Source organism: Elephas maximus, chromosome 11 (assembly GCF_024166365.1).
Source record: "Elephas maximus indicus isolate mEleMax1 chromosome 11, mEleMax1 primary haplotype, whole genome shotgun sequence".
NCBI lineage: Eukaryota > Metazoa > Chordata > Mammalia > Proboscidea > Elephantidae > Elephas > Elephas maximus.
Genome location: NC_064829.1, coordinates 71,149,923 through 71,175,671, shown reverse-complemented (window position 1 = coordinate 71,175,671; position 25,749 = coordinate 71,149,923). Strand labels below are relative to the sequence as shown.

At 38.5% G+C, this 25,749-nt stretch overlaps 1 protein-coding gene across 1 annotated transcript in view; it reads right to left on the bottom strand.

Moving 5' to 3' along the window:
• PHLPP1 (PH domain and leucine rich repeat protein phosphatase 1) overlaps positions 1-25,749 on the bottom strand; it is a 214,760-nt gene that overhangs the window by 96,266 nt on the left and 92,745 nt on the right. The window contains exons 2-3 of the mRNA XM_049900477.1: positions 21,295-21,491; positions 12,244-12,369 (exon numbers count right to left, since the gene is read on the bottom strand). Coding sequence (XP_049756434.1) covers positions 12,244-12,369; positions 21,295-21,491 — 323 coding nt within the window. The remainder of the gene's footprint in view (positions 1-12,243; positions 12,370-21,294; positions 21,492-25,749) is intronic.

Here is a 25,749-nt window from a genome sequence, read left to right as displayed (position 1 = left end):
AAGCTTAGCCTCTCGAGGATCCAGACATCTGAACAACTATAATACAATAGTGTATGTACAATGGTGCAATGAGAGGACACAGATCAAAGAATACAAACCTCGGAGCTCCATGCAAGCACGACGAGCTACCGACACAGAGTACCCTCAGTTGACAAAGTGAACATGAATCCGCAGACACCTACAGAGACTTGTGCATACCCACGGTGAAGCAGGCAGTGCTGTTATTTGTCCAGGGGGCTCACTGCAGAGCCTCAACTGTAGATGTGGACTTGGCGCCTCACTTTGATGAGTCAGAATCACTGTAAAAGGCTCAGAGGAGGATGGCACCAACAGCTGTGCAATACCACAAACAGTGTTCTAACAGTTATCTCCCCTCCACACACATAAAACCCTTTGTGTTTCTTAGCAACAACAAAAAATAGAGCTTGGCTTGGGTGGAGAACAAATCCAAACTCAGAGTTCCTTCCCATTTCCTTATTGGCAGAATACGTGTAAACAATCTCCTTATGTAAAACCTGAGACAGTTCCTGATAGTACATCATAGCAGCATCTCCCAAAGGTAGCATTTCCTTGACAAAGGAGAAGGGAAGAGACTGCTAACCACAAAAACTTACATTCCAACTTTCTATTAAAAGGAACAGCAGAAATACTTATTCAAACGATTTACTATTAGAAATGAGCTACTATCATTTAAAGTACAAAAACCTTGATTATCTAAATCACAAGTATAACATACAAGGTCAGACATGTTTAACATACAGTTCACTGATATTTTTTCAATTAATTCGACTATTCCCTAAATTATAAATCAGACCAATGGGTAGAAGAATTTACTCCTTCAAAATAGTTGAAAGGAAATTGAATACTCTAGATTAAAATATGGGGGCCTTCCAAGATATGTAAATATATAACGAGTACTAAACTTTTACAGATATACATTTTTACGATGGTTTAAATCCTCAAGTTAAAAAGACTGAACTTCAAAATATAACAAAACCAGACATGGGGACTGGTTGGTCATATATGTTAAGTTTCTGATATATCAATATTAGACCAATTTTCAAGAGTTAGATAACACTGAAACCAATTTACTCTGCCTTTGATGATACAGAAGACCTTTCAGATTTCTTAAATACCTCTTGGCCATCATTTAAGAACATTAATGATCAGCATATGGTGGATATGTCAGCTGCTTTGGAAGCAGTTTCAGTCAGTAGATTGTGTGATACGCCACCTTTTATCATATTACGGAGTTGCCTGGGTTCTGCTGACAACTGTGCCTATGAAGCACTTTATTTTGATATTTTCAGTAAATCATAGCTGTTATTTGAATCTTGGTTTGTTTGTAAGCCCTTTAAGCCACTGTAAGGGGGGACTCCCTGATGACGCAGTGATTAAGTGCTTGGCTGCTAACCGAAAGGTTGGTGGTTTAAACCCATCAGCTGCGCGCAGGAGAAAGATGTGGCAGTCTGCTCCCATAAAGATTTACAGCCTTGGAAATCTTATGGGACAGTTCTGCTCTGTCCTATAGGGTTGCTATGAGTCAGAATCAACTCGACAGCAGTGGGGTTTTTTGGTAAACCACTGGAAAACGCTGGAAGCGCAATTAAAGAGAAAGAGCAATGCGGCAGAATGCACTGCATAAAGCACTGGTTAACTACTTTACCCCTCAGTTCCCTCATCTGCAAATGGGGGTGGTAATATCTCCTCAAGAGAGGTACCCTAAAGCCAAGGTCGCAGAGTTGTTCCGAGCACCCGTCCCAGAGCTTGCTATAAAGCATCAAGAACAGTGCTTAGCACACAGTACAAGTTACCAAAATGTTAGTTATTGCTGTCAGCATTAGTCTTGTCATTAGGGTATCAATTTAGTATGCTAAACAATTTTATTAACAAAATATATCTATCAACAAGCTGAGGGGGAAAAAAAGTCTTTTTATTTTAGTGTTGACCTCACAAATGAATAATCCACTTTGGACATAATGTCTTAAGGGAAATAATGGTCACATACTCTGTGCCAAGCAGATGATATCTGCAATACACCAACCAACCAAAGAGCACCCAGAAGGGAAGCTAGATAAGGGATCTGGAAACCAAGTGACGGAATTGTTGGAATGACCAGAGACGTTTCTCCTGAAGAATAGAGTGCTAAGGCGTTATGTGTGGCTGGATGGGGCACGGGGCAGGGGGGCGGGGGGGGGGTGTGGGCAGGGAGGTAGTGCAAGGGTACAGGAATAATGGTAACTCTTCAAATATTTAGAGGTTATTAAGCAAGAGAGAGTAGAATTATTCCGTGTTATACCAGAGAGTAAAACTAGGATCAATGAGTAAACGTTTTAGGAATAAAGACTTTAGCTCTATCTTACCAGACACTACAGATGTCTGAAATGCTGCAGGCATTTTCTTTTTAGGGAAGAAGTCTGGAGGTCCACAAGGTGCTTTTCAAATCTTAAACACTAAGTCTCTGAACTAAGAGCAGTTTGATGATGACTGGAATTTAAGACTGAACTAAAGAACACTTTCAAAGATCATGCCAAGTAACGGTTAAGTCCGTATTTCAGAGAACTACAACAACTAATATTACCCTCTTGGCAACTACCTTATAGAGGCTCTTCCCAATCTTAAAATAACATATTGCAAGTTTAAAATATAGCTGTAAATCCCTTACCTCAAACTGAGACTGTATCTTATTAAAGATAATATATTACACAAACAAAACCCACATGTATTTCAAAGTATTAGTATTAGTATAGGCCCCACCCATCTTCTGTAACAATTCTATGGGGAACAGCTTTTAGAGTTCCAACAGGAACAAGAGGAACACATTTCCAAGAGCAGAGGTCCTGACACTAGAAGTAGAGCCTACAACAGTGCCTGGCACAAAGAAAGGGTATAGTAAGTGCTCTCTCTCAGTCCTCCATCACTCTACCAATTTCTCCCTGCTGGGCAGGGGGAGCAACAACTCTGCCATTCCCAAACACAGCTGGAGAAAAACAGAGTGGAAGGATAAGATGCACTGGATGGAAGGAAGAGGAATGGAGAGAGGAGCTTAAGATGGTAATAGCCTAAATATACAAATAAGCACTGTTTCACAGAAGCAAGCTTCTTTTGTTATGTTGTGGTAAGCAAACTAGGTCTTTTTCATCTGTATAAAACTGGATTATAAAAATCTGGAGAAAGGCAAATTAAATATTTTTAAATTGAAACAACTAGAATTGCAGTGAAAATCTGTTCTTCAGGAATATATTAACTGCAATTTCTGAAACAACAATCACCCCAGGGGAAAAAAATTAGAATGGATTAGCAATGTGGAAATAAGATGGGGTAGATGAAGCATAATTGTAACCATAAAGAGATCATTCTAATATTCTCACCAACTTGGACCTTGGAGATTATCACAGCTCTATGTATTGTGAAAACAAAATTTAATGCAATCCAAAGTATTTCATCTTTAGCCTAAATTTAAGGAGTCCTGATGGTGCAATGGTCAAGATCTCAGGGGCTAGCTGAAAGGTTGGCAGTTCAAACCCACACAGCGGCTCTGTGAGAGAAGACCTGGCAATCTGCTCCCATGAAGACTACATCCTAGAAAACCCTATCGGGCAATTCTACTCTGTCAAATGGGGGCTCTGAGTTGAAAATTGACTCAATAGCACCCACCACCACCAAGCCTAAATTTAAATCAGAATTTCCAAGTTCCCTAATTTCATAGAATGCTGCTTGTATCAATAAAAAGGAAAAATCTGTAATACGAATTTTTATTTAAGAAATCATTACATAATAATTATATGGTAACTTACAGTCAGATTTCCATAAGAAAATGAAATGAAAGTAGCAGGAAACCACCTATAAAGCAGCCAGCATTTTTTACTTTTTACCCATCCTTCAAGACTCAGCTTGACCATTATATTTCCTCTTGGATGTCTACCTGAACCCAAATACCTCATCTATTAAACTCCCAATTTTTTTCATATCTTCACTACATAACCAATACAAACGTGATCTTCTTGGGATGGGGTGTATTTTATAAGCTAAAATCCATGTCATTCAGACCCTCAGTCCTACTTTAGAAACTATTACAGACTTGCTAGATTGTCCTTGGTCAAATAGCCCCAGACTCTTTATTTATAGAATGGGTATAGAATGTGAAGAGAGGGCTTTCATAAAAATCTTGGACACCTTGATAGAACAGAATTGAGAGAAGAGCTTTTTATCGCTATAACCAACCCCAATGTAACCAATTACAGCACAACCCCTAAAAGAAAAATGACACACATGAACCACTGCTTCCACTAGCCTGAGACCAGAAAAACTAGATGGTGCCCGGCCACCACTACTGACAGCTCTGACCAGGACCACAATAGTAGGTCATAGTCAGAGAGGAAGAGAAATGCAGAACAAAATTCAACTCATAAATAAGGCCAGGCTTATCGGCCTGATAGACACTGGTGGGATCCTCGAGACTATGGCCCTTAGACACCCTTCAATCTTGGAACTGAAATCACTCCTGGAGATTACATTATAGCCATACAATAGACAGGCCTATAAAATGAACAATAACACCAGTAAGGAATGTACACCTCAGAACAATCAGCTATACGAGACCTAAACGGAAGCATTTGTCCAAAAGCAAAGCTCAGAAGGAAGGAAGAAGCAGGAAAGCTGGGCAAACAGTCACAGGGAATCCAGGGAGGAAGAGGGAAGACTGCTGACACATTCAAGGGTTTGCACCCAGTGTCACAAAACAAACTGCGTATAAAATGTTGAAGGGAAACTAATTTGCTCTGTGAACTTTCACCTAAACCACAATAAAATGTTTAAATGGTAAATAAATGACAAATCACGCTGACAAAAAACAGCATACTCCCTAAACTACACTTCAAATTAAGAGGCAAATATGTATAAAAGATGTCCAAGAGTAGCATTAAGGGTTCCTCACAACTACATCTAGTGACACAATCTACACAATGGAAACCTCAATTTTATTACACTAGGATGATTTGTCTCAAGTGGTTGGTAAACTGTTCTCTGAGTAGATATGGACAATAAAACACTACTTGTAAGCACATGGAAGCAAAACTTCAATTGTGATTCACCATATATCTTATCCTCTTTTAAAGGGTGTTGTTTACTCATCATTTCACCTGACCGTTAATTCAGCATGAAATACGGCCCCAACTTGCCTACACTATGTATATTAAGGGTGAACACACCCACCATGGCAACCCAAATTTTACTACAGTGCCTTTTTTTTCCTGACTCAATGGCCCAGAATTAAAACACTGTGGTTGTTATTGAGAGAAAGACAGCAGGAGATAAAACCACTGTGACAACCGTAGTTACCTGCAACTGCCACAATGTCAGCCACTGAGCAACACAGAGAGAGACAGGGCCACAAGCTAACCTGCCTTTTTTTATAAAGCTGGGCTCATCGTCACCATGTTATAACCAGCTAAACCAGCCTGGTTTGCAGTCCATTGGAAGAGGTCATGCTGTGCATTTTCCTTTTCCCTACAGAACAGGACTAGAACAATTTGAAAGAAAAAGTGCCTGTTATTAGGTAGAGTATTCCTAACCACAGAGTTCCATCCCTTTCAATTCAGTCATTCCATTATTCAAACTCAAAATACTGAATTTTGAAATGTGCCAAGTAATAAAATTATTTGCATCTTCATTGAGCTAATCAATACTTGGGAACATCTGATCTGCCTGATACAAAGTTGAAAGAGCAACTCACAATATACACTCTTCCACAACTGCTGTATATTCTCTTCAGTATCATGTGCTATACGATTATTTCCGCAATAAAACACTGAATCTACTCCCTAATCTTGGTAATCTGAACAGAGGACTTGTAAACATGGTCATAATTACGTGATTTTTCCATTCTTTGAAAACATATAGATAATGGTATTGTGGCTATATTTTCAAAGAGATCTTATCTTTCAGAGTTTATATGTACATACATAAACACATAGAGAGAGAGACAGGGAGAAATGGTTGTGCGTGAAATAACAGATGTCTGGCATTTGCTTCATAAAAATCCAGAGGGGGCACTATATAGATAAAACACAACTGGCCATGAGCTGATTAACTGTGAAACTGGGTCACAGATATGAGGGTTACTATACTATCTTTTATCTATACTTTCGAGCATTTGACATTTTTCATAATAAAAACATAAAAACACAATACCAAATCAGTGATCTTAATTCACTTTGACTCTTCTTTGAAATAAAGAAGCAGGTTTTAAAATGGGATAATACTGTATTCCAGAAGTTGCTAATACTTCTATAAAAATAAAATAAGCAAGACTGAGACTATATATTCATGTGAAAGATTAATTTTGAAAAGTAGTCACAGGATCAGTCAACATGTGTAAAACTAATATAGTCCAAAAGTGTGTCACAGAGATGGACAACTAGGTCAGCATTTCTCTACTGTAACTCATATATTTGATAGGAGCTTTTCTGCAACACCTCTTCCCTCAGCTGTCACTCTCAGCCTTCCTTACATCACTGCCCTCCAGCCTCTTCTAAGACATGCTAGATACATTGCCCATGTTGACCAATTGGATTATGGATTAAACCTCAATATAAAGAAAACAAAAATCCTCACAACTGGACCAATAAGCAACATCACGATAAACAGAGAAAAGACTGAAGTTGTCAAGGATTTCCTTTTACTTAGATCCACAATCTACGCCCATGGAAGTAGCAGTCAAGAAATCAAAGAATGTATCGCACTGGGCAAATGTGCTGCAAAAGACCGCTTTAAAATGCCCAAAAGCCAAGATGTCACCTTGAAGACTAAGGTGCACCTGACCCAATTCATGGCATTTTCAATTGCCTCATATGCATGCGAAAGCTGGACAATGAATAAGGAAGACTGAAGAATTGATGCCTCTGAATTACGGTGTTGGTAAAGAATACTGAATATACCAAGGACTGACAGAAGGAACAAATCTGTCTTGGAAAAAGTAAAACCAGAGTGCTTCTCAGGAGCAAGGATGGAGAGACCTCGTCTCATATACTTTGGACATGTTATCAGGAGGGAGCAGTCCCTGGAGGAGGACATCATGCTTGCAAACACAGAGTGTCAAGCAAAGAGAGAAAGACCCTTAAGGAGATAGACTGACACAGTGGCTGCAACAATGGGTTCAAACATAGCAATGATTGTGAGGATGGTGCAGGACCAGGCAGTGTTTCGTTCTGTTGTGCACAGAGTCACTATGAGTTGGAACCGACTCAACAGCACCTAACAACAACATGCTGACCAAACAGACCCCTTTTTTACGTTGCATATAATACAATTTTCACTAAATGTTTAAAGCATGCTACGCATTAGTATTTCAGGGATGACTTTAGGACGAATTTTGTAATTTTCCCAAAGGAGCTATTTCCTGCACACTATCTAACGCCCAAAATAAAAACTCTAAAGCGAATGCCTTGGGTATTATTTTGGCAAGAAACGATAAGTGATAAGATGAAGTTTAAAAGAAAGGTATATAAAATATATATATATATAATGGCCTATTTAATTAACAACCTTTTAGAAATTTTCCTAAAATCAAACAAATTAGAACAAAAGATGAACACTTCTTTTGTAGCTAAAATCCAGAAGCATAAACTGAAAACAAAGAATTTTACTTTTAAAGTACTTATCTAATTCATTTTAATTTGAAAATAATTGGAATTCATTTGTTTTGTTTTGACCTAGCCTGATTGAGGTGGAAGGGTCATTAAAAATAAGAACCTCAGCTATTCCTTTCTGTTGTTGATTTTTTATTCTACCAGATCCTTATCAAAACGAATCCTTATTTAAACATCAGGATGGAAAGACAACTCATTCTATGAATGTTTTGCTTCTCAATAAGAAAAGAGAAACTGTTTCCATAGTAGCCCTTAGTGTGACTAAACTGTATAACTTGCTAATACCTACATGAAGAAGAGCAGACGACAATGGAAAGGGAATGCCGAAAGCTCATAGTACAGAGCATTAGCCTCATCCACTCCAAACTTCCCAGAGCACATGATCTCAAGAGGCTGATTCTCACCCTTTTCAGCAGCCCCAACCTACTCTCCCAGGATGCTGGATTAAAGGAAACGATACTATCATGAGATTACCCTCCTCATAAAAAGGTGACAGCAGGGTATGGCTATATTTTACACAGGATTTGTACCCAAATAGGGTGTTCCCTCACTCATTTCTTCTATAATAACTAAGCTCTTTATTCTGTCCCTTACAACTCATTTCTCCTTTAATTAGCAAACTGTAATAACTTGTAAAAAATGTGAAATGTGTTTTTGGTTTCTGAGATTGGAGAAAGGAAAGACACTGTATCTAAAATCTGCGTTTACTAAAATGTTCTGCCCTCTTTTCCCCCATCTCTGACTTTTCAGGAGAAAATCTCCATTCTCCCCCCATGTCTGCCATCCTTAATTACTTTCCCCAAAAGGCTGCTATGGTTATTAACAGCAGAAGGCACCTTGGCCAGATAAAGTAAACAAACATGTATCCTTGTTTGCTAAAAATAAACATAAAAATAGATAACATTTAAAAAGATTGGCCAATTGATGATGGGAGAAATGATGGTCATAATTTTTTATTCATTCATTCACACTTACTTACTATGTACAAGTATAAGTCTACTTCACACATATTTCATGTAAGTTCTAAGAAGTAAGTACTATTGTTATTCCCTTTATCAGATGAAGAAGCTTAGAAGTTAGAAACTTGGATATGGTCACACAGTCAGTAAATGGTAGAACCCATGTCTGCCCACACTACATGGCTTCTTCAAACATTCAGAGCCTTTCTGAATGAAGAGCAAGGAGGTTAAAGTTCTTATTCTAGTTAATATCTAGTTAATCCTAGACTAGTAATCTTCCTGAAAATACTCACCCATGCTTGTTCTAAGTATAAAGGTATGCCATATTCTTGTTGCGTGCAATATGTGCGTGTGTGTGTGCGTGTGCGTGTGAACTACCTTACACATACAGCTACATTACACTTCAGCACTGACACATCAAGCTTTCTAAAGGTGATAAAAAATCAGTGAAAAAGGAAACCAGCACCAACCTTCCTCTCCCCGTACTGCCACCATCGTGCTCTCCTGTGTCACAATTCTCCCCCTCTCATGCACCTTTCTTTTTTTCATGCACCAGCCTCTCCTACTACAGAGGTTCGATGTCTGAATCTACCCATGGCTTTGATGAGCAGAGTGAAAGCATCATTATAGATAACACTATTTATTAGACAATAAACCAAAAAACTAAACCTGTTCACGTTGAGTCAATTCCAACTCAGAGCAACCCTATAGTACAGAGTAGAACTGCCCCCATAGTGTTTCCAAGGAGTGGCTGGTGGATTCAAATTGCCAACGCTGTGGTTAGCACCGAGCTCTTAACAACTTCACCACTGGGGCTCCACACCCATTGCTGTTGAGTCGACTCCAGCTCGTAACGACCCTATGGGACAGAGCAGAACTGCCCCATAGGGCTTCCAAGGAGCACCTGGTGGATTTGAACTGCTGGTTAGCACAGCCATAGCTCTTAACCACTATGCTACCACGGTTTCCAGGGCTCCATAGGGATGGCTTATTAGCCTAACCAGGGACAGGAAACAATAATAACCAAGCTAATATTTGACAGTAACAGTCACCAGCAACAAGGTAGAAATCAACATATTTCTATTTAAGACATATTTCATAATCTACCTCTTGCACTTTGCCTCTCTGCCCTGTCTCTTGGAACAGAAGCTCTTTGAAGTCAACGACTATATATGTTCATAGTTTTATAGGTGGAAATACATAGCGTAATTAGTGCTATGGTTTCTGACTGAGGCTACAATCCACCCAGTAAATTCAAGGTGAAACCTAGAAGCCATTCTTTACTTCTCCCTTTTCCTGATGCTCTGTATGTAATTTATCAACAATCCTGTCACTATTCTATCTCCAAAACACATCCTGAGTATCTCTTCATTTCCACTGCTGAGTCACGCTCTCTTCTTGCCTAGACTACCACAGAACCTCTGGATGGTCAGATTTCTGGTCAGCCTCCACAAAAGAGCCACTGTCAGGATCAGGTCATTTTCCTGAAGGAAACAGTTCACAGCTCGCCATTATTATTTTAAGAATAAAATCCAAACCCTTTACCCTTATGACCATCATTTCTCCCATCATCAATTGGCCAATCTTTTTAAATGTTATCTATTTTTATGTTTATTTTTAGCAAACAAGGATACATGTTTGTTTACTTTATCTGGCCAAGGTGCCTTCTGCTGTTAATAACCATAGCAGCCTTTTGGGGAAAGTAATTAAGGATGGCAGACATGGGGGGAGAATGGAGATTTTCTCCTGAAAAGTCAGAGATGGGGGAAAAGAGGGCAGAACATTTTAGTAAACGCAGATTTTAGATACAGTGTCTTTCCTTTCTCCAATCTCAGAAACCAAAAACACATTTCACATTTTTTACAAGTTATTACAGTTTGCTAATTAAAGGAGAAATGAGTTGTAAGGGACAGAATAAAGAGCTTAGTTATTATAGAAGAAATGAGTGAGGGAACACCCTATTTGGGTACAAATCCTGTGTAAAATATAGCCATACCCTGCTGTCACCTTTTTATGAGGAGAAAGTGTCATCTTTCCCATTTTCTCTGGCAGGGGTGCAGCCTTATACATTTAGAATCTCCATCTGCCTATTAATACCTGCTGCCCTCTAGTCAACTCTGACTCATAGTGACCCTACAGGATAGAGCAGAAATGGCCGGTAGGGTTTCCAAGGCTGCAATCTTTACAGAAGCAGATTGCCACATCTCTCTCCATTGGATCGGCTGGTGGGTTCGAATCGCCAACCTTTTGGTTAGCTGCCAAGTGCTTTATCACTGCACCATGGGGCTCCTTATTTGCCTAGTCAAAAAAAAAAAAAAACCCCAAACCCACTGCTGTTGAGTTGATTCTGACTCATAGCAACCCTATAGGACAGAGTAGAACTGCCCCATAGGGTTTCCAAGGCTGTAAATCTTTACAGAAGCAGACTGCCACATCTTTCTCCCGAGAAACAGCTGGTTGATTTAAATCTTTCAGTTAGCAGCCAAGCAATTAACCACTACACCACCAGGGCTCCCTGTTTGCCTATTGGGGGTGGGGGGGAGGGGAGGAGCGAGAATCTTCTAAGTCCCATCAATCTAAACCCTGCCCCTTGCCTCTTCTCTAAAAGGAGGAGAAACTAAGGTTCATATGTGATATTGCATCATCAGAGAAACACAATTTTTACCTGTAAGACAAATGTGGCCAGTATTTCAAAAAGATTTTCAAGACATTATGTTCTAATTTTCTGTTAGCTGTTTTACGGTTATTTCCCTACTCATTCATTTGGCAAGTAATTACATCATACAGCAGCATGAATCACACTGAACATAGAAAACAAATTGGATTATAAATTCCAAAATATGAAAGCAAATTCCACTGTAATGTTTCTGTGCCCTAGAGAGGTTTCATCATTTCATAAGCACACCCAAACCAAGACACTAAAGTAATGCAATCCACCCATGATTTTAAACACAGTTTTGTAAATGAGATTTAAAAACAAAACCTCACAGCTTTAAACAGTTTTACAAATGAGATTTTAAAACATCCTTACACACAGTACCTGAAATATCAGCATTTATTTATTTATTACGTTATTTTGGTTTCCACTAAATACACATGCACACACAGACACACACACAAAGGTCTATTATTTTATGGGTCATGGTGATCTTATTTAATCAGGGGACTATAAAATGGTCGAAGTAATAAAGATAAAATTAAACCACTCAAAATGCAGAATAAAGGTGAAAGGAGATAGCACAAGATTAGTCTGTTTACAAGAAAAACAGGCAGAAGAGGAGGAGAAATTTGTCTGGGTATTTTGTGGTTTTATAGTTGTCCTGTCCTGGGCCAGTCCCTTAAATATTCTCAATGCCATCTGTGTTATCTATGATGTTGGGATAGTAATTCCAGTCTATCCACTGAATTCTTTTCAGTATGTACTTAGCAAATTCTGACAAATAACACACAATTTTTTAATTAAAAAAGCTACTTTTCAGCCAAAATTAGCTTTTAAAAGCTAAAAATTGCTAAACACTGGCAGTATCTTAAAAAAAATCTCTGTGTTTAACTGTATTTTGGAACTGGGTAAAGCAGAAAATAACTTTTCATCCAGCTAGAAGCTGAACAGAATTCTTGGATAAAGGCTTGCTTACCTTGGAGACTTGTCTAAGCCACCTTAAATACTCTGTGAAAGTATCAAAACAAATGTAGTAAGTCTGGCTTTGGGGTCCAGAGGAGCTAAATGCTAAACAGTGCTGGTGCTTTTTCACTTCTTCTACCTATAAAAACAAAGGAAGAGAAACACAAGTAAAAAACCAGAATCATTTACATATTTCATTAAATGTAATTTAGATCAATGAGTCCATACAGATTTGTATCTTTCCCATATTTACGTTCCTCATTACTTAAAACACGTACGTTTCTGAGTCTGACCAACCAATTTGAATTATAAGGAAACCAAAAAAGGGGATTTTTTTTCCATTGGATTCCCCCACCATAGTGAAATTCTCTTCTTCCTGTTTAAAACTGGAATAGACTACCTTCTCTTATTCTTCTACTCTCAGAATACGGTGCTGGGGCTCTTACTTCCTCTTAGGAGGACTTTTACGGGAGTTTTGTGCTACTCTGAATTACAATCTTTTTTTAAGAAATCTTCAAGCACATTAAATAAGTTAAAAAAAAAAAAAAGATTAACCTGATACAAAACTCCTACCACAAGAACTTTAAAGTCCTTAGTAATGTAACAGTATTTGTTGTTGTTGTTGTTAGGCACCCTCGAGTAGATTCCAACTGACAGCAACCCTATGCACAACAGAACAAAATACTGTCCAGTCCTGTGCCACCCTCACAATTGTTGCTATGTCTGATAATAGTACAGTCAAGTCAAATTTCCACTCCCAGTAAATTCTTTACAAGTGGAAAAACCCTAAAATAAAGTAATATAAATATCACACAAACTTCTACTTTCACTTATAAATAAGCCTACAAACCAAGTCACAAAGAAAACGTAAAAATTTTAAATATCACAAACTATGCTATTAGATCACAATGCAATTAAGTTAAAAGTCAATAATAAAAAATCAGTATAAAGTCCTCATATGTTTAGAAAATTAATAACACATTTCTAAACAATGTATCAATAAAAACAGAAGTCATAATCAAAATTTAAAAACTCTTAGAACTAAACAATTATAAAAATACTACATATGGGAATCTGTGGAATGTGATGAAAGCACTTAGTTAAATACTCACCCTAGAAAAGAGGACAAAAAAGTAATTTAGTAGGCATGCATCTCAAGAATTTAAGTGGAAAAAGTCAAACCAAAAACAGAATAAACCAAAGTAGAATGAAGATGATGATAAACGTAAGAGCGGCAATCAGTAAAATAAAAAACAAATATACTACTATGAAGAACATCAACAAAGCAAAACACCGATTCTCTGAAAAAATGTAATAAAATTGATAAATCTGGCAAGTTCTATCAGGAAAAGAGAAAACACATAAATAATATCAAAAATGAAAAGAGGGCAAGACCACAGATTCAGCAGATATTACAAACAATTTTGTGGCATATTCTTAAGAAAAAATAGCTATTTTACCAAAACTAAATGAAGAGGAAAAAAAAAGAAAGCCTAAATATTCCTATAACCATTTAAGAAACAAAATGAGTATTTAAAGAAAAATTCTCAAGAAAATATTAGGCTCCTATGGTTTTACAGGTGAGTTTTAGAAAGTTTCAAGGTACAAATCATTCAAAATTCATGGAAACACATCCATCGAATAGAAAATGAAGGAAAAAATGCCCACCAATTTTATGAAGCCAGTATAACAAAACTGTATCACAATAGTAAGAGAGAGGAAAATTACAGGCCAACCTCAGTCATGAACACGTATCTTTAAAAAAAAGTTGCATCCAGATTACAGTAATATAGAAAAAAATATCAAGTTGGATATATCTGAGGAAAGCAAGAACAATTTAACATTATTAGAACTAAAAAATCATAATCACATTAACAGATTAAAGAAGAAACCATATCATCACATCCACAGTTGAAGAAAAAGCATCTGATAACATTTATCACTCACGCATGATTAAAAAACTATTAGCCAACTAAGGACACGAAGTAACTCCCTTACGGTTGCGAAGGGTATCTATCAGATATCTAAGACAAACTTCAATGTTAGTGATGAGATATAACTTTTCTTTTGGCTCATCCACAAAACGAGGATCTACTATTTCTATTCAACACTATACTGGAGTTCTAGCCATTATGAAAAGACAAAGAAATACATAAGGAAGAAACAAAACTGTCACTATTTGAATATTATATGATTAACTGCTGCAGCACTACATCAACAGGGAACTGCCAGAAATTCCTGCAGGATCACAAGATGACGTGGAACCAGGGATATTATAGTTGATGTTAATTGGATCATGGCTGAAGCAGAGAATACCAGAAAGATGTTTACCTGTGTTCTACTGACTAGGCAAAGGCATTTGACTGTATGGATCATAACAAATTATGGATAACATTGCGAAGAATGGGAATTCCATAACTCCTAATTGTCCTCATGTGGAACCTGTATATAGACCAAGGGGTAGTCATTCAAACAGAACAAGGGGATACTGCGTGGTTTAAAAACAGGAAAGGTGTGTGTAAGAGTTGTATCCTTTCACTCTATTACTCAATCTGTATGCTGAGCAAATAATCCAAGAAGCTGGATTATATGAAGAAGAATGTGGCATCAGGATTGCAGAAAGACTCATTAACATAAGATGACACAACCTTGCTTGCTGAAAGCGAAAAAGGACTTGAAGCACTTATTGATGAACATCAAAGACAACAGCCTTCACTGTGGATTACATCTCAACATAAAGAAAACAAAAATCCTCATGACTGGACCAATAAGCAAAATCATGATAAATGATAAATGCAGAAAAGAATTGAAGGTGTCAAGGATTTCATTTTACTTGGCTCCACAATCAACGCCCACGGAAGCAGCAGTGAAAAAAATCGAAGGACGTATCGCACTGGGAAAATCTGCTGCAAAAGACCTCTTTATTCAAAAACAAAGGTGTCATTTTAAGGACTAAGGTGAGCCTGACCCAAGCCATAGTACTTTCAACTGCCTCATACGCATGCAAAAACTGGACAATGGATAAGGAAGACCGAAGAAGAACTGATGCCTTTGAACTACCGTGCTGTCAAAGAATACTGAATATCTTGGACTGTCAGAAGAACAAATAAATCTGTCTTGGAAGAAGTACAGCCAGAATGCTCTTTAGAAGCAAGGATGACAAGACTGTCTTATATACTCTGAACATGTTATTAGGAGGGACTAGTCCCTGGAGAAGGACATCATGCTTGGTAAAGTAGAGCATCAGTGAAAAATAAAAAGACCCCCAATGAGATGGATTGATACAGTGGCTGCAACAATGGGCTCAAACATAGCAACAATTGTGAGGATGGCACTGGACCTATCAGCGTTTTGTTCTGTTGTACACAGGGCTGCTATCAGTTGGAATGGACTTGATGGCAACAACAACAGCAGCTATATAACAAACCCAAAAGAACAGACCTTATATTAAAATAAACAAGAAAATTTAGCAAAGTGGCTAGATATAAGATTAATACTCAAAAATCAACTGCATTTCTATACAAAGAAAGACCCTCCAGTTACTTCTTTCCTGTCAAAGCAAGAAAATTAAGACCGTATGTTTCAAATGTTACAATTACAAAACGGCAGAGCCTCCATCAGTTTGGGTCCCTTTGAAAATGAAATCCCCACCTTCCCACACCGACCAACCACAATGGAAATAGAGTGTAAGCAAGGAATAAATGCTGTGTGAAGTCAATGAGATGGCGAGGGAGGGGAAGAAGAGGTGGTGTTACCACAGCATAACCTAGCCTATGTTAACTGATATACAGTTCAATCACTTCACAGACAAAATGTTTCCACAAATTACCTTCTGAAGAATAGTAAATTTAGTTGAGAACTACTGCCCTAGAAAAACTACTTATATACCAGATTTATAAATACAAGAATATGTACAGCAATATTGTTTATAATAATGAAAAATTGGGAACAACTCAAACATCCATCAACAAGAAAATTACTTAAGAAGTTATGGAACGTTTACAGAGTGTAATATTACACAGAAATGAAAACCATATATAACAACAGGGAGTCTTATTATGAAACATAATATTGAGTGAAAACGTTTAATCATAGAAGATAATATTTATACAGATCAAAAATAAGCAAAACATAGTTACATGATAACTGGGGTTGGGAGAGGTAATGGAATAGATGTAAAGAGAACATAGGTAGAAACATTGGTATCAATATAGTTATAATCCCCAAGTTGTATAGTAGGTTAACAATTATTCAATTTATTATGCTTTATAATTTGACAAATCTTAAATAAAATATTAGTTTAAAATAATTTATTATCTAAAAATCTACAGGTTACATCCTAAAGGAGTAATTGAATATAACATAGTAACTGCAAAAATGATAAAAAATTTATCTATTAAACAAATATCTCAACAATTAAATTTTAAGAGAGCTTTATTAAAACCCATTTTTTAGAATTCTGTATTTGAAAATATAAACTAATGACCATGCCCAAGCAGTATGTCAAATGTGATTACCACAGCAATTACAGCTGGGTTATGGCCAATCAATCTCACACCTTATTTCTACCTCATCTTTATATTAATTTAAAAAAAAAAACAAAAAAAAACTTCCGTTTACTCCCAGTTTAGTCCCTGGGTGGGGCAGATGGTAAAGTGCTGGGCTGCTAACCAAAAGGTTGGTGGTTTGAGGCACTTCGGGAAAAAAAGCCTACAGGCCTAGATCTACCTCTGAAAAAACCCGTCATTGAAAATCCTTTGGAGTATAGTTCTACTGACACACATGGGGTTGCCAGGCAGAACCGACTCAAGGATAACTGATTATTGGTTATCCTTTAGCAACAGAATGAAAAACAGAATAGACAAAAATTAAAGAAAACTCAGATTGCAAAGAGTGAATTTTTTCCCTGACTGGACAACAGGTTTTAAAAGACTCACTTTTTCAATGGACTCAATTATTTTCAAAGGCATAGCCCCAAACAGGTTTTACAAGGTTTGCCTGTGAAAAGAGGAAGTTATTAACTTTCAATTCACTCAAAGTCCATTGGATTGTAGGCTTGGGCACTCAGGGCCTGCGAAACAGGACAAGTCACTAAACTCTCAATGAAAACGCTAATTATAACTTCTGACCTTAACTGAACATTCCACATGCTTTCCTGCCTCTGTGTCTCTAAGCATAATAATCTTTCTGACCATCTCCTTCAGATGTCAAAAGTTTTTCACCCTTCAAATTCTACCATAATTGCTACCTCCTTCTCTATGAACTTCCCTGATCCCTTCCACTAAACCTAATCTCCTACTAATCTCCCATAGTACTTTTTTGCAAATCTCTTAGAGGCAAATAATGTTGTGTCCATCCTTCATCTCCTGATACAAAATAGACTTACCCTTCCTAGTATGTCCAGACACCAAGCACACTGCATTTCCCACAGAGGATATTTAATAAATAGCTACATTAAATTTGCCTATGCAAAACAGTATACAAAACATTATAAAGAATGCAGAAGAAAAACTAGATAACTGGGAGCTCCTAAAGATCAAACACCTATGCTCATCCAAAGACTTCACCAAAAGAGTAAGAAGACTACCTACAGACTGGGAAGAAGTTTTTAGCTATGACATTTCCTATCAGCATCTGATCTCTAAAGTCTACATAATACTGCAAAAACTCAACTACAAAAAGAGAAATAACCCAATTAAAAAATGGGCAAAAGATATGAACAGACACTTCACTAAAGAAGACATTCAGGTAGCTAACAGATACATGAGGAAATGCTCACGATCATTAGCCATTAGAGAAATGCAGATCAAAACTACAATGAGATTTCATCTCACTCCAACAAGGCTGGCATTAATCCAAAAAACACAAAAGAATAAATGTTGGAGAGGTTGTGGAGAGATTGGAACACTTCTATACTGCTGGTGGGAATGTCAAATGGTACAACCACTTTGGAAATCAACTTGGCGCTTCCTTAAAAAGCTAGAAATAGAACTACCATATGATCCAGCAATCCCACTCCTTGGAATATATCCTAGAGAAATAAGAGCCTTTACACAAACAGATAAATGCACACCCGTGTTTACTGCAGCACTGTTTACAACAGCAAAAACATGGAAGCAACCAAGGTGCCCATCAACGGATGAATGGATAAATAAATTATGGTATATTCACAGAATGGAATACTATGCATCAATAAAGAACAGTGAGGAATCTGTGAGACATTTCATAACATGGAGGAACCTGGAACGCATTATGCTGAGTGAAATTAGTCAGTTGCAAAACGACAAATATTGTATAAGACCACTATTATGAGAACTTTAGAAATGGTTTAAACTGAGAAGAAAACATTCTTTTGAGGTTACGAGAGAGGAAGGGAGGGGGGTGGGAGAGGGGTATTCACTAATTAGATAGTAGATAAGAACTACTGTAGGTGAAGGGAAAGACAGTACACAATACAGGGGAGGTCAGCACAACTGGATCAAACCAAAAGCAAAGAAGTTTCCTGAATAAACTGAATGCTTCAAAGGCCAGCGTAGCAGGGGCAGGGGCTTGGGGACCATGATTTCAGGGGACATCTAAGTCAATTGGCATAATGAAATCTATTAAGAAAACATTCTGCACCCCACTTTGAAGAGTGGCGTCTGGGTTCTTAAACGCTAGCAAGCAGCCATCTAAGATGCATCATTTGGTCTCAACCCACCTGGATCAAAGGAGAATGAAGAACACCAAGGACACAAGGTGATCACAAGCCCACGAGACAGAAAGGGCCACATAAACCAGCGACTTCAGAAGAACTAGATGGTGCCTGGCTACAACTAAGGAGTGCCCTGACAGGGAACACAACAGAGAACCCCTGAGGGAGCAGGAGAGCAGTGGGATACAGTCCCCAAATTCTCATAAAGAGACCAGACTTAATGGTCTGAGACTGGAAGGACCCCAGTGGTCATGGCCCCCAGACCTTCTGTTGGCCCAGGACAGGAACCATTCCCGAAGCCAACTCTTCAGACAGAGATTGGACTGGACAATGGGTTGGAGAGGGATGCTGGTGAGGAGTCGGCTTCTTGGATCAGATGGACACTTGAGACTATGTTGGCTTCTCCTGCCTGGAGGGTATATGAGAGGGTAGAGGGGGTTAGAAGCTGGCAAAATGGACACGAAAAGAGAAAGTGGAGGGAGAGAGCGGGCTGTCTCATTAGGGGGAGAGTAACTGGGAGTATGTAGCAAGGTGTATATAAGTTTTTATGTGAGAGACTGACTTGATTTGCAAACTTTGACTTAAAGCACAATAAAAATTATTAAAAAAAAGAAAGAAAATATCACCAACAATCATGTTGGAGCTACACTTGTTCATGAATTAAAACCGTAGTTTGGCTACTGTGATAGGCTTCATAATGACCCCCAAAGGTACGCCTGGAACCTGAGAATGTTATTTTACAGGGGAAAAAGAAAAGGATTTGCGGATGTGATTAAGTTAAGGATGCTGAGACGGAGAGATCATCCTGGATCATCTGAGTGGGCCCTAAATGCAATCATGTGTATCCTTAAGACTGAAAACAGAAGAGAGGAAGACTGTAAGCAGAAGAGAGAAGGCAATGTGATGAATTCAGAGAACAGAGAGAGAGAGACATGTGAAAATGCTACACTGTGGTTTTTAAAGGTGGAGGAAGGGGCCATGAGCCAAGGACTGCAAGCAATGTAGCTCTAGAAGCTAGAAAAGGCAGTGGAATGACTTCTTCCCTAGAGTCTTTGGAGAAAGCGCCGCCCTTTCAAAGCCTTGGTTTCAGCACAGTGAAAACTGAATTTGAACTTGTGGGTTCCAGAACTGTAACAGAAGAATGTGTGTTGTTTTATGCCACCAAATTTGGGGTAATTTGTTACAGCAGCCATAGGAAATTAACAGTCAAAAATATAAGAGTTTGAAAGCATTCTGTGAGAATTAATTAGCTAGATAGGCTTTATAATAAAGAGTATTAGATATTTTATAATTAGTCATAAATTGTGTACCATTTATCATTTTTATCAGTAAAATTTATAATAAATGTATGCATGTAAAAAAAATTGCCTATGCAAACACTTAACCTTATAGAGAAGAGAGACTCTTGACCTCAGGGCATCAAACATTAAATACGCATTTTTAATGATGACTTATGGTAGTAATAATAATGACTAATTTCTCAGTAATCCATCCAAAGGGCAAGGTCTTCAACAGGAAGTATTAGTCACTAATTCTTCAATGTCCAGAGAAAAGTAAAGGAGCAATGATTTCAACACACACCTGGCAGCCTAGCCAAAACCTATTTCTGAAAACGGTCAGCATTAGCCTCTTTAAGATGAGAATGTGTAAAAGCAGATGGAAAAACATAGCATTTTTCCAAGCAATTTGGTTCTATTTTATAAAAGATAGGAGTGAAAGAGTTAACATGACCAAATAAAAGCTGCAAGTCAGAAATTTCTGTCATTTATATCACGTTTCCTCAGAAATATGCAACATTTCAGGCTCGAATATTTATATGTAACATTTCAGGCTCGAATATTATGACTAGCCACAGTGAAATAACAAAAAACGCTAAACCCCAGTGGTGGCTAAACACAAACAGAGAAGTAAGGCAAAGTGCGATCAAAAACTTCAGTGCTACACAAAGTCTAACCTTTGATAAGCACGGTTGAATGGTTCTAAGATCACGGGCTGAGGGATCATTATAGTACACTACAAAATATATGTCCAAGATATCAAAAGGTGCCTCATAAATAATGAACTTATCACGTATAGCTTAGAATTTAACAGTGAAATTCTAGTTGATCTGAAAAATGCATGTACTAATGAAGTGAAGATCACTGTGGCCTCATGTAAGCCAGTGGCAGCTTTATGTCCCACAACTTCACCAACCAACAGTGCTCGGTGCTGGAGCACAACAGAAGCTGAGTAAGGCCTCGTGGATGAGTTAATCACCATCTACCCATTACCTGAGAAATGGCCCAAAGTAAGCTCCTTAGTGAGCTGGGAAACCATTATCTTCAAGCTTAATAGATCAGAAAGCCAGCATTTTATTTGTTTTAAACTCACTTTTCCACCAATTAGTGGCAGAACATGCATCTTTCCGGTCACGCTGTCTTTTACAGATGATACTATTAGGCAGGTCCCACACAGGATAACTTGGCGTCTTGTCCATCGGTTCACTGGCAACTGCATTTTACCTTTACGGACATTATACATTCCTGAGAGTTGAATCCGTTCCAAGCTACCAGTGCTGTGAGGTTTTCCTGAAACAAGCACAAGCAGACATTTTAGTCTTAAAAGAAATTAGCTTTTTTCCTACTTATCTGCATACTAGATAAATTAGTTAGACGACAGAGAGTAATCATAGGGAAACAATCTAATTTATTACTGAGAGAATCCAAAACATGCAGTAATGCAATTAAAGTCAGAACTGCCACAATTACACCACATGAGTATTTTCATATCAGGTGAAGAACATTTTTTTTTTTCCCCTTAAAACCCTTGGATAAGACCATCTTAAGGCATCTGTTTTAGCTCATTTTATTTTCTTCTGTATCTTTCACAATTATACATTTAAAAAGAGATGACTTCAAGATATTTATGAATGGCCTGAATTAATTTAAATGTACTAAGAAGAAAGTATTATAAAGACTGAGATCAGAAAATAACATTCAACATCTAGCATTTAATGAAGTTAACCAGTTTTACTGGAACTGACTGCTGATAGTCTTCCCTCTACAAATACTCAATGTGTATTTACTACTAAGGAGACATAATAAACGAATTGGTGTTAGGCTTATCTTTGAGGATTTTTCTCTATTACCATAGGATAAATCCTCAAAAATAAGCCTAACACCAATCCATGAAGGATGTTATACTGTCATGCCTGTGATTCACAGAGGGAACACACAGAGACAGAGAGATCTGAGAAAGGTCTGCATAGTCTTCACTGACCAGACGGAAATGAACTTGGCAGCATTACATTCAGGTGAAGTCCCATCAACTGAATGGGAGAACTATTATGACTGACCCAGTGCAAGAGTTGTAGAAACAAGGTGAAAAGTATTTTCCCAGTTTGAGCCACTGAAAACCTAATATCAAAGAGTGCAGAAGTTCATGTTCAGAAATAAATTAATGAGGGATACATGTCTTAGAAGGGGTCCTGGTGGTGCTGTGGTTAAGTGCTCAGCTGCTGACCGCAAGGCTAGCAGTTCAAATCCAGCAGCTGCTCCACGGGAGAAAGACGTGGCAGTCTGTTTCGGAAAGATTATAGCTTTGGAAACCCTATGGGGCAGTTTGGGATTTTTTTTTTGCAAATGGTCAAACGTTTCTAGACAAATGTCACTTCTGGCTTGATCCCTACTCTAGGCCATATACCAAAACCCATTGCTGTTGAGTCGATTCCGACTCATAGAGACACTACAGGACAGAGCAGAGCTGCCCGATAAGGTTTCCAAGGAGCAACTGGTGGATGTGAACTGCTGACCTTTTGGTTAGCAGCCAAGCTCTTAACCACCGCACCACTAGGGCTGGCAAAATAGATAGATTTAGGAGAAAGTATATTCTTATTAACATTGACATTAACATAAATACCAAGTAAATGTTTAATACTCACTACAACAGGGAAGAGGAAGGGCAGCAGTAGCAAAAATAGATCTCAAGAAGATCCAAAGAGTATCTGAACCCTCCCAGGACATACCTGTGGGCAAAGATCTTAGCAAATAACAAAACCAACAGGTCTGAATTTCACTTCCTCTTTCTCCTAGTGTATCAGAGTGTCTTATAAGATAAATACCGCACACTACATAATCTTGCTGGGGCTGGGCCAGAAGCAGAACAGTGGTTCAGCTATTTGAACCAGGTGTCCAGGTAATGAAGGCGGAGTTAGCACTCAGTGGAAAGGCGCTGTGTGGTTTGTCCACCAAATGTTAGTGTCCCCACAAATGGGTAGGACACCCAGGAAACAATTCAAAACAGAACCATTCTGCACAAGTTCATTTACCCCCAAAGAAAAAGAGGCTCAGGCTCTCAGTCCAGGAGCTCCTTTCTATATGAGACTCTCCCCCTGCAGGGAGTGCAAAGAGAAAAGTTGTTGTTAAAAGCTGCTGTCAAATCAGCCCCTGACTCATGGTGACCCCATGTACGATGGGATTGATACATTGTGATGCTCATGGTTTTCACTGGCTAATTTTCAAAACTAGATTGCCAGATCTTTCTACCTAGTCTGCTTAGTCTGGAAGTTCCACTGAAAACTGTTCAGCATCATAGCAACATAGACGCCTCCACTAACACATGCGTGGTGGCTACACATGAGGTGCATTGGCTGGGGACTGAACCCAATCTCCCACATGGAAAGTGAGAATTCTACCACAGAACCCCCCTCAGAAGAGAAAAGACTCACAAAAAAATGAAAGATAAGTGAAGGACTAAAACAATGGGTAACAGACAACTGGATTTCCAAAATCCAATTTCCATGACTGTAATAAGCCAACATCTCTAACAAGAGATCTGATCTTCAAAAATAAATACACACTCACCAAAGACACAAGGTAAATATGAGCCCAAGAGACAGAAAGGGTCACATAAACCAGAAACTACATTAGCCTGAGAACAGAAGAACTAGATGGTGCCCAGCTACCACCCATCGCTGCCCTGACAGGGAACACAACAGAGAATCCCTGATGGAGCAGGGGAACAACAGGATGCAGATCTCAAATTCTCCTTAAAAGACCAGACTTAATGGTCTGACTGAGACTAGAGGGACCCTGGAGGTCATGGTCCCCGGATCTTCTGTTAGCCTAAGACTGGAACCATTCCCTAAGCCAACTCTTCAGACAGGAATTGGACTGGACTATAAGACAGAAAATGATACTGGTGAGGAGTGAGTTTCTTGGCTCAAGTATATACATGAGACTATGCAGCCAACTCCCGTCTGGAGGCGAGATGAGAATGCAGAGGGGGACAGGAGCTGGTTGAATGGACATGGGGAATACAGGGTAGAGAGTAGGAGTGTGCTGTCTCGTTAGAGGGAGAGCAGCTAGGAATACAAAGCAAGGTGTATATAAGTTTATGTATGAGAGACTGACTTGTAAACTTTCACTTAAAGCACAATAAATAAATATATACATACATATGCTAGCGAATGCAAAGGAGCAGGCATTTTATTCAGCCACATCGGAGAGTGGTTTCAAGAACAATTATTAACCTGTCACATTTATGCAGATGTGAGTAATTACAGAGACTGAAGAACAGAGAGGAAAAAGAGGTACATATGGGACAGTCCTTCAATTCAATTCTCCAATTCCACATACATTCTAGAGAAAATCCCAGAGCAAATCGCCAGACTTAGGCTAAGGCAGGATGGGATTTAAAAAAAGGAATATGAAGAGAACAACAGAGACAGGTTTTTTTATTCCCTCACCTGAAAATTTCCCAAGAGGTTCGAACAGTCCTGGAGCCAAATGGTAAGATCAATCTGTCCTCGCAAAGTCCTAAACATCCCAGTCTGAATCAAACGCCTCTTGTCTTGTTCTGAATGAACTTCAATATCCTTGTTGTCTGTTCCCTACCACAGTGTTCCAAATCACATACCCTCAGGACTCCGCTGTGTACCAAAGGGACACTGGGGAAAACGGAGATGAATGAGGCAACATATACCTGGGCAATCACCCAGGTGCGCCGTCCTTTGTGTTAGGCTTCCTTATTCTATTATATAAGGAATTATGTTCATCTACCTTGACAGCTCTAGAAATTCTCAATTGAAAAGAGTTTCAATTATCCTACGTTCTAATAAATACTGGCAAGACTAAAGTAACCAATTCTTGCCAGTTTAAAGCTGGGTCGGTTGCTATAAATTTCACTTTAGAAAGGCTGCTCTAGTCCCTACAAGTTTACAGCATTTCTTGCTTGACCCAGGAGGAAAGATAGCCAGTAAAAGCAAACATCGCAAGTTGAGACTGAGATATGACCCCAACTGTGTGATTTAAAAACATACAACCCATACACTTTCTCTAACTTAGTCATTCACCACTGGGAACATAGTAGATACGGTGCTTTCTACTAGTCCCTACTAGACTAGTACGGATCTTTACTAATCTCCAGACACTGGCCAGGAGGTGACTGAAGCCTACTATGAGTCAGGATTGACTCGACGGCAACGGGTTTGTTTTTTCTTGGTATAGTTATAGCACGATCCTGGAAGATCACACTAGAACACCTCTGAGTCTTGTTCAAGCAAGACTCCTCTCCCACACCAAATTGACAATTCTTACTCATTTTACAGAGTACAGGTGTTGTTTAAAGGGAGGGAAAAGAGTTTGAAATGCCCAGTACATGCCAGGCTAGGTGCTGGAGATAAAACTAAAATATTCCCTACACCAAACTGCTTAAAGCAAAGTTTCTCAAACTGTGTTCCAAGGAACACCTTTATCAGAATCACTGAGATTTCTAGCCCACCAAGGACGTCAGTCTTTTGGTCCCCCAGCTGAATCCATTTGCTGGAAACGCTGGTGGCGTAGTGGT